Raw genomic sequence first — 9,926 nt, forward strand, 5'->3', positions numbered from 1 at the left:
AGAAATGTATTCAATTAATTGCCATTAAAGATGGTTGTGGGTCATGTTCATGATTTGCCTTATGTCCAACCTATGTGCTTTAAAGTTGATTCAGACCTGCCTAAATTTTCAAAAGCTTGGCAGATTTGAATCTTATTGGACAAGGCATACATCCAATCCATTGCCATTAAAGATGGTAGTGGCCCTTGTGGGTCGAGCCCATGCTTTTAGGTTAATTCAGTCCTACCCGAACCACAAGATAGATGTTGAGCCTAAATTTTCAAAAGGTTAGCCCATGCAGACGACTCAAGTTTAAGGGTCTGTTCTCTTCAGCTTAATTTCAATTCAGTTCAACTCCAATCATAATTTCCTTCTCTCATAAACAATTCAGTTCACTTCAGTAAATCACTAAAAGCCCTAAGTGCCATTTGTGTTGAACCGTGTTGTGCAGCTTGTGCTTACATGTCTAGGACACATGTAAATAATTTTAGCACTTCTAGCGTGTTTTGTTGTGCCATTCTATTTGCTATTTGCTATTTGCCTTCATTTTATTACTCCGTAGTTTGTAAAATTCGTTTCAGTTTCTGTGTTTCCCTCCAAAACCATCTGCCACAAAATCTCACCTCAATCACCTTCTTCTATGTTCAATCATGCTCGTTTCCTCCCTGTAATTTTCCCCTTCTTCAACCCCAAACCACTCTCTTTCTCTCTCTTCTCGACATCCGCCATTAAAGCTCTTCAACCATCACAACCCCATTTTCTCTCTCCAAACTCCATTGATTTCCTCCCTCTCCTTTCTTCTCTGCAATCCCTTCATCAAACCAAGCAATCCCACGCCCTCGCTCTCGTCTTCGGCTTTCTCCCTTCAAGCGTCTCTCTCTGTGCTTCGCTCATCCTAAACTATGCCAAATTTGGCAACCCAGTTTCCTGCAAATTTCTCTTCGAAAATTCTGTGTTTTACTGTAAAACTCCCTTCTTGTGGAATACCCTTTTGCGAGGGTATGCCATTGCTAGGGTTTATGATGTTTTTCATGTTTATAATTATATGATTCGAATTGGAATTAGGCCTGATGATCATACCTTTCCTTCTGTAATCAAGGCTTGTGCTGATCATTGTGAGAGTCAGAAGGGTAGAGAGATTCATGGGTTTTCGATTAAGGTTGGATTTGATAAGCTTGTGTATGTGGGTAACACCCTTTTGATTTTTTATAGTAGTTGTTGTGATTTGAGGGATGCACAGAATGTGTTTGATGAAATGCCTGAGAGAGATGTTGTTTCATGGAATAGTATGATTGGAGTGTTTTCTGATAATGGGTGGTCTAAGGAAGCTGTTGAGGTGTTTTTGGAGATGAAGATATGGTCTGGGTTTTTGCCAAATGCGGTTAGTGTTGTGAGTGTTTTGCCGGCGTGTGCTGAGCTCAAGGACGAGGTGGTTCCAAGGGTGATACATGGTTATGTGGTTAAGGTTGGGTTGATTAGTCAAGTGAGAGTTGGCAATGCGTTGGTTGATGGTTATGGGAAGTGTGGAAAATCGGATAGTTCTCGACAAGTTTTTGATGAAATTGTTGAGAAGAATGGTGTGTCTTGGAATGCCATTATTACAAGTTTTGCTCATGCTAGGTGCTATAGTGATGCTTTGTATATGATTAGGCTGATGATTAACTCAAAGGAGAAGCCAAGTGGTGTTACTTTGTCGAGTTTATCGCCAGTTCTTGTAGAATTGGAGTATTTTGATGCAGGAAAAGAGGTTCATGGACTTATTATTAGAATGGGTTTTGATTCTGATCTCTTTATCTCAAATTCGTTGATTGACATGTATGCAAAGGCAGGGGAGTCCACTAAGGCTTCTAGGGTATTTGAAAGGATGAAAGTGAAAAATGTTGTCACATGGAATGCCATGGTTGCTAATTTTGCTCAAAATAACCATGACTTAGCTGCATTAGAACTTGTGAGACGAATGCAGGCTTTTGATGAAACTCCGAATGATGTAACCTTCACAAACATTTTACCAGCTTGTGCTCGAATAGGTGCACTTCCCTCAGGCAAAGAAATACATGCCAGATGCATTCGGAAGGGAGTTGCTCCCGATAATTTTCTTTCAAATGGGTTGATAGACATGTATGCTAAGTGCGGTTTTGTTGATCTTGCGCAGAATGTATTTGATAACTCCACTAGGGATCAAATATCATATAACACACTGATAGTAGGCTATTCACAAACTACTGAATGCTTGAAGTCTTTGAGTTTGTTTGAAGAGATGGGATCCATGGGTATGAAGCGGGATACAATTTCCTTTGTAGGTGCTATTTCAGCTTGTGCAAATTCTGCAGCACTGAAGTCGGGGAAGGAGATTCACGCTTTTATCATAAGACGGTTGTTTCACACACACCATTTTATCACCAATTCACTTTTGGATCTTTATATGAAGTGTGGAAAGATTGGGATCGCTCAGAATATCTTCGAGCAGGCTCACAAAAAAGATGCTGCCTCTTGGAACACAATGATTTTAGGGTACGGAATGCTTGGAAAGTTTGAGACAGCAGTCTCTCTTTTTGAAGCTATGAGGGAAGATACTGTGAAGTATGATTCTATTTCATTTATAGCTGTTCTATCAGGTTGCAGTCATGGAGGACTCGTTAATGAGGGGAAGAAATACTTTGAAGAGATGAAGGCTAAAGGCATTACTCCAAAGAATATGCACTACACTTGCATGATTGACCTCCTGGGCCGAGCAGGACTAATGGAAGAAGCCGTGGAGGTTATCAGAGAACTTCCATTTGAACCAGATGCCAATATTTGGGGAGCTTTACTAGGGGCTAGCCGAATCCACGGGGATATAGAGCTAGCAAAATGGGCAACTGAGCATCTCTTTGTGCTAAAACCTGATCATTCTGGGTACTATGTGCTTCTCTCAAATATGCTTGCAGAAGCAGGAAGGTGGGATGAGGCAATAAGGGTGAGGGAACTCATGAAATCAAGGGGGGTCAAGAAAGATCCTGCATATAGCTGGGTTCAGAATCGTGATCAAGTTCGTGCTTTTCTAGTAGGGGAATCGTGATCAAACTTTTCATAAAGTCACATGAGAAATATTTTAGAATGTTCAGAAAAAGTTGTCACTTTCCGTAAAATAGTAATAGTTTATTTTTGAGTATTTTAACAATGTCCTTAAATAGATTAAAGTGATGGGAAGGGTATAGGACCATTACAAAGGATATGTTTTTGGCAAATCAATCAGATTGTTTATGAAAGGTTAGAACAATGTAACAACTAATTTTAGACAAAGAAAATAGTTGTAATGCATGTATACAAGACTTGACAAAATAGGCTAGGATCAGGTTCATTTGATAGCCTTATTTGTCATCTGCAGGTGAATGTATCATGCGATACTTCTTGATTATACACAAAATAGAATGTCGAACAAGATGATATTGATGATTTATCAAGATGTAAAGACTTACTTTTGAAGAATAATCTCATAGATACTCATGATATTTTAACTCAATTTTACAAGATGATCCTCAAGACATCAACAGAATATGGCCCGACACTGGGACAGAGGCAACCTAAGCTGATTTTGACATTTTGTATACAACCAGAGTAACCAAGAAGAATATGTAATCACCATACAAAATTACATACAGGAAACAATATGCCTACACTATGTTAAGAGATTAAAATTGACCAGAAAAAGGGAGGAAAGAAAAGAGTTGTATGTGATCACGTCAAGATTGGTGACAGACCACAGCTTTGCAAGAAGAGTCACTGTCAATGATCCACAATCCCAATTCTTCAAGATGTTTATGCACTGAATCTATGTCCATCTCAGGTGACCATGATATCACCTTTGTATTTGTTGGTAGCGATTGATTTCCATGGACTCTTTCAAGTTTCAAACTATAGTTTATGTCATCAACACTCTTAAATCTAAGGACATGATTTTCTGCAAACTTTTCTACAATATCAACAAAATTCCCATTCTCTTTTAGTAATGATTCTTGTCTAATCAGCATCTCCACAGTAGCAGCAAATTTCTGCACAAATCTTTCATCCCAAACTTCCCGAGAAGATGATGAGCTCCTGACAACCAGGAGTCTTGAATCCTTACCAACATAGAAGCTGCTGTCAGTGAAATCGAATGGTGGGTTACCGATGAGTGGAAGCATGTTGGAAGCAATAACCCAATTATCAAACCCAGCTTCCAAACATTTTTTGATCACAAAAGCTTTTACCACTGTCTCCTTGATCAATATAGAACTAGATTTCTTACTTCTCGTGATGCTGTCAAATACATCTTCTGTAACAATCACAGGATGCCCCCTTCTTGGCAGATCATGGAGCAAGTCTGATTCAGAGTTTGGGACCATAAAAATGTAGTTCTGAATATTAAGCCTCTCAAAATGGCATATCATATTCTTTACAATTGTCTCTGAAGATTTCAACAAGCTGACCAATAAGACAGGTTTTTGTTTCTCCATGGTGTGAAGAATGTGGCTAACTTCACTGAGTTTCTTTGCAACTCTTCCAGGGAGTACTCTTCTGAAGCAGAAATCATACCATTGTAGATCACTCAAAGATTGCATGTCCAGTAGATTGATATCATGGGAACTTTCATCCAACAGTTGTGAATCTGGCCCGGCTGTCTTCCCATAGTTAACACCAGGATCTCTGTGAGAGACACTGAGAGCCCTTTCATGAAGAAAATTTGTGTAGATGTTGAAGTAGCCACGTGAATGAATGAATTTAATGAACCATGGGGTCCATATTTTCTCTCCCAATTTTTTGTACCAATCTGTTGTCACCTGCATATAAACAGATAAAGTTGACTTCAGATCAATGTTACAATGGCATGAATTCAATGGTCCCTTAGGATAAAGAACAAGGTGGATCAAGGGACTGATGGAGAGTCGTCAAATACCATTCCATCAAGAACAGGCTTGATGCCTTTGGCCTTATGGTCATCATACCAAAGGCGGAACTCCTTCCAGGGTCTTGGAAAGAGAAGCTGACCCCAGGTTCCAACCAATGGGTAAAGGAAGAACCTGGTTTCACTGTCCAACTTTATTTTGTTCCCATGCTTACCTGAATATAATAAACAGTGCACGAAGTAATGATATGAGACTACTGATGGTAACAGGGTAAAAGAGGCTTGGACACCAACAATGTAATCACCTACTCTTATCCATATCACGCTCTACAAAGGCACTAGTGAAAACAAGAGAATACACAGATATTGTTCTATCACCAAGCTCGCATGGAGTAAGAAGGGTGTATAAAGGAACAGTCTCTTGTGAGTTTCATTGAGAAAGCTAGAAACTATGTATAATGATAAAAGAGTAGACTTCCATGCATGAAGTCGGCACCAAAAAAAATCACTGTGATTCCTTGAAGTAATTAAAAGTAATTGGAAGTATTCGAGTACCAGGTCAGCCCCTTCTATGATATGTGATAATGCTAGATTTTACAAAAAAATTTACTTCAAAACCAATAAAGAACTATTAAGACTCTGCATGAACGGCTACATGCATCAACAATCCTTCTTGTTTAACTTCTCAGTGTTACTAAGATTCCTGAACGCAAGTCATCAATAATCCCTAAAACAAATCAGTAACAGTAATCCGTCAACAGTAACTTCCAGCTAGTTCCAAGACACGCTATACTATGTAAACTCTATTGCATGCAGCACATCTTCCCCAAAATAATCCCACCCCTTATCTACTACTCTCTCCATTTGAAATAAGTTATCACATTGTCACAATCCCTTGTAATCAGTTAATGAAACAACTTACATAATAGTCTGGTCATTTTTATCCTCTCCCCATCATTTACTTTAAGCAGTGCCATTCTCAGAAATCTAATCATACCCATTACTAAATTAATAAATGTGATTAGGAGATGTGATTAGGAATTGTAACAATTTTTCCTGGGATTCCAAAATAATACTAGTATGAGTGCATATTTATATCATTTCAAATGGAGTAAAAGATCCCTAATACACAATCTACCAACCTTTGGAGCTGCCAATTTCACTTTCTTTTTTCTTAAAAAAATTGCTTCTTTTTCTACTAAGTCAAACAGCCACAATCACCACAATCCAGCAGAGGTTCTGCCACCCAACTTAGGGAGTCCAAAACAAGACCTTTAGTCCTACTTATACAATGCAGGAAAACAAAGAATAAACACCATTCTTAATCCCTCAAAGCTTTATTTTCTCTCGTTGACAAATAATAATGAAGCAGATTAACAAACTGACATCCTTTGATACAACAGCTTCTAAGAACCTGGAGCAAGAGTGCCAGACCTATAAACATATTACTATCGATGTTCCAATGGTATTTAATAAAATCTCCATTACGAAGATAACTTTTGAAGCTTCACTAACGCTATGTTTGGATAGAGAGAAATGAAGGGATGCATCCTCCCTTGTTTGGATATCTAATGCAAGGAAGGAAGGGGAGAGAATTGAAAGGATCCATTTTCCTTCCATTTTTAATAAATTAAATCCCTCCATTGTTGGAGAGATTTGGAAGGAAAATGAAAGGTCTCCTTCTCCCTCCCCTCTCCTCCCCTCCCTTTCTCTTCTCTCTTTTTCCTTCCCCTCCCTTTCCCTCCACTATTGTTATCCAAACATAGCGTAAAGGAGAAAAACTTCACTAAAGCACAACTGATTTGAATTCTTACCAAATAACTTAACTCGATTTGTCGCCTTAATCTGCAACCCAGTTGCTTCAATCAAAAATACAGAAGGGATTCATCTATTCCACCATAGCCATTCAGCCATTCAAGCATAATAAGTCTCTAAACATTATAATCCCTTTACTACTAGCTTCCACTCTTAAGTTTGTACTCCTAATTCAGAGTCCAACACCCGATATCCGTCTCAATTCCACCAAGACCAGTCCTAACTCCTAAGGAGATTCAAATATACACAGCCAAACAACCAATACTGAAACATCAGCCACTCGTAGCTCGAATCATATTTCAGCTGATTAACACATATAATATCCAAACCAATTGTAGCTAACTCTCTTTCATTTAACTGAAAAAATCCACATTATTTCATACAAGAATCAATCCAAAAATTAGCAAAATTTGAACTCAAGCATACCATTTCACTATACATAAGCAAAACATCCACATAATTCACTACAATGTACCAATAAATACCAAACAAAATAAAATAAAAAAATAAATAACATAAAATTGATCAATTACAAAGTAGGAGGTACCTGGGACAAACCTTGGACGCTGAAGTGAAGCACCAAAAATCCAAGGGCTAAAATTGGAGTGATTATAGTAATAATTCAAGATTAAACCCTTAATTAACTTATAATAAAGAGGGGAAACCTCCAAATCATCTTCAACAACAAATACAAACTCATCATCAGAAGAAGGCCACCAAGCTTCCAACCACTGGGCCTGCAAGCCCACATTGACAGTCCTATAATGAATCAACTTCTTCCCAAAAACCCACTTAAACCCATCAACAAAACCCAAGATTTCATGGGAATTTTCAAGATTCCGGCCCAAATCAGAGGAAGATGAATTGGGGAAGTGGTCAATGAAGATGTGGAGATCAACGGTGTCGCCATAGTAGTGGGCAGAGGAGAGAGAGTGGAGGCAGCGAGAAAGGGAGGAGAGCCGGTTGTATGCTAGGAGTTTGATGGTGAAGGTGAAGGGAGAAGTAGGTTTTGGAGGAGAGAGAAAGTGGGTTGTTGAGGTAGACAGAGAAGGAGAAGGAGGAGGAGAGAGAAAGTAGTGAGAGAAGATGAAGAGAGCGAAGAGAGAGAGGAGAAGAAGAAGAGTTAGGTATTGTTTTTTGGGAGGTGCCATTGAAGAAGAAGATAGAAGATGGAAGATGGGATCACAGTGCCACTACTGCCATTAGAGGAGAAGAAGAAGAGTTAGGTATTGCTTTTTGGGAGGTGCCATTGAAGAAGAAGATGGAAGATGGGATCACAGTGCCATTACTGCCATTAGAGAGAGAGAGAGAGTGAAGTGTGAAATTGGTGAGTGGTTTTTTTTTGGGCAAAATTGGGTTGGGCCTGTGTTGGAATTGTTATGTGATGGGATTTAGATTGGTGGCTAAAATCCGATACAGATCCGACCCATGATAGGACTAAATCCGATGCAGAGCCGACTTATTATAGGATTAAATCTAAATCACTGGGTCGGATCTGCATCGGATTTAGATTTAGATTTGCGGTTCAAAATTTTTTTGTGGTCTAACATTTAGGAAATACGAGAAAAGTACTTGAGAGTAGTAGTATATAGAGTAGAGTTATGAATTCTCCCCCTAAGCAAGTATTGTAAACCAAGTATGCTCAGTGGTACCAAGCAAAACTTGGTGGAGTTGGTGGGGAACTCACCTTGTGACTTTGAGGTTGCGAATTCGAGCCTTACCAACTATAGTAGGGTCCTTCTTCTTACCTTTAAATAAAACAAATGATAGGTGGTGTTATTGAAAAACTCACCTTGTGACTTGGAAGTCATAAGTACAAATTTCATCAACTACATGCTTGAGAGTAGGGGGATTTTCTTACCTCCCCCTCTACTCTCAAGCGATGACTTGCAAAGCTAGGTTGGCTTAACCTGTAAAAGGTGAGCAAGTACCATTATCTTATACTTTCATAGTTGATCATGTTCAACCTAGCCCAACCCACATGGCTCGACCTAACGATTGCCTTAACTTTTTTTTTAAAAAAAAATTAATTTGATTTTGGGCAATCCAAACTTTATTATTATAAACCCTGAACTAGCAAGTTTGGGCAAAATTTTGGCAATTTTCATCAATACAAACATGACATAATCTTATATTTAAAGGGTTAATTAGACATAAATATATACTATTAACACAACTTAGTTTTCAACATGATAAGATACTACTATTTCTTTACTTGAATTTAGCTCTTGCTGTATACTCACGTATTATTTTAACATTTAACTTATTAGTTTGGATTTTATCTTATTAGACTTATAACCTTATTGAAACTTATCTCTCCCCTCCCCCCCTCCCCCCCCCCCCCTCCCCCCCCTCCTCTTTTTTGTAATATGGTTTAGAGAGCCACAAGGATGGGGTTATATTTTTTTAAAAAGGAAATACTTATCCTATTTTATTTAGACTTATCTCTATCCTTATTAACTACCTACAAACTAGGTACATTTCTAATGACATACTCCGTACTCCATAATACCAGTAGTATTTTTACAAGATGGGAATTTCAAGTAGTAGCTTCCAAAAATCACAGCTTGTGTTTAAATTTTTCAAACGGGAAAAAAAAGTAAACGGAAAGGGAAACAAATAATTGATGGGAAAAACCATTGGAAAAAGTCATCCCACTAATTATTTCAAATTGCATGGTACAACTACTCCAATTAAATACCATTTCAAGTGACATTGTGAAAATGACAATCTGTTACCACCAAACTTTGCAAAATTTGAATGATAAAATTAAAAAAGTTCTAGAAAAATACAAGTATGTAACCAGTTGTAAATTGGAAGTGAAATAATAACAGTTTATTGAATTTTCAACCAACAACTGAATGTGAATATGATAGCTTAATAATAATAATAATACTCCATAATCATGAAATCTATATTTAATATGCCAAAAATATAGAAAAGGACAAACAATTAAACTTCCTTATTTCACATTTCAAGACATTCTTTTTTCTTCATAAAAACCCCATTTACACCAGCTGGTCAACTGTTGAATAAGGGCAAATTAGTCTTAAATTTGTACCTAATCACCCCCAAATCAAGTTTAATTAATCTTATCTTATCATAAATTAAACAGTGATTAATTATAAAAAAGAAAAAGTAATTAATTAACTAAGCTGAGTTTGTGAGATGAACATCAGCAACAAGAAACAAGTGATGTGGGCCCCTCTTTCATGGAATTTTTGAAGTTTGAAGCATTTTTACTCGACAGATTTTCTCAGAAAAATAA

At 37.7% G+C, this 9,926-nt stretch overlaps 2 protein-coding genes across 2 annotated transcripts; one reads left to right on the forward strand and one right to left on the reverse strand.

Annotated features, from left to right (window-relative positions):
- Positions 1-511: 511 nt before the first annotated feature.
- LOC145575939 (putative pentatricopeptide repeat-containing protein At1g69350, mitochondrial) lies at positions 512-3,176 on the forward strand. Its single transcript, XM_081633728.1, has one exon. The coding sequence runs from the start codon at positions 620-622 to the stop codon at positions 3,035-3,037; it is 2,418 nt and encodes an 805-aa protein (XP_081489854.1). The 5' UTR covers positions 512-619; the 3' UTR covers positions 3,038-3,176.
- A 291-nt stretch (positions 3,177-3,467) lies between these two features.
- LOC145575940 (uncharacterized) lies at positions 3,468-7,948 on the reverse strand. The gene is made up of 3 exons (XM_081633729.1): positions 7,206-7,948; positions 4,895-5,058; positions 3,468-4,778 (listed from the first exon to the last, which is right to left on the reverse strand). The coding sequence occupies exons 1-3, from the start codon at positions 7,807-7,809 to the stop codon at positions 3,702-3,704; spliced, it is 1,845 nt and encodes a 614-aa protein (XP_081489855.1). The 5' UTR covers positions 7,810-7,948; the 3' UTR covers positions 3,468-3,701.
- Positions 7,949-9,926: the final 1,978 nt, after the last annotated feature.

Source organism: Chenopodium album, chromosome 13 (assembly GCF_948465745.1).
Source record: "Chenopodium album chromosome 13, dcCheAlbu1.1, whole genome shotgun sequence".
In the NCBI taxonomy this organism is placed as follows: Eukaryota; Viridiplantae; Streptophyta; class Magnoliopsida; order Caryophyllales; family Amaranthaceae; genus Chenopodium; species Chenopodium album.

Excerpts from the sequence above, each read along its gene's own strand:
- LOC145575939 (XM_081633728.1), top strand. The coding sequence starts at position 620 with ATGTTCAATCATGCTCGTTTCCTCCCTGTAATTTTCCCCTTCTTCAAC.
- LOC145575940 (XM_081633729.1), bottom strand. The coding sequence starts at position 7,809 with ATGGCACCTCCCAAAAAACAATACCTAACTCTTCTTCTTCTCCTCTCT. Across the intron at positions 5,059-7,205 it reads GCGTCCAAGGTTTGTCCCAG|GTAAGCATGGGAACAAAATA; the intron begins GTACCTCCTACT and ends TATTATATTCAG. Across the intron at positions 4,779-4,894 it reads AGCCTGTTCTTGATGGAATG|GTGACAACAGATTGGTACAA; the intron begins GTATTTGACGAC and ends GTTTATATGCAG.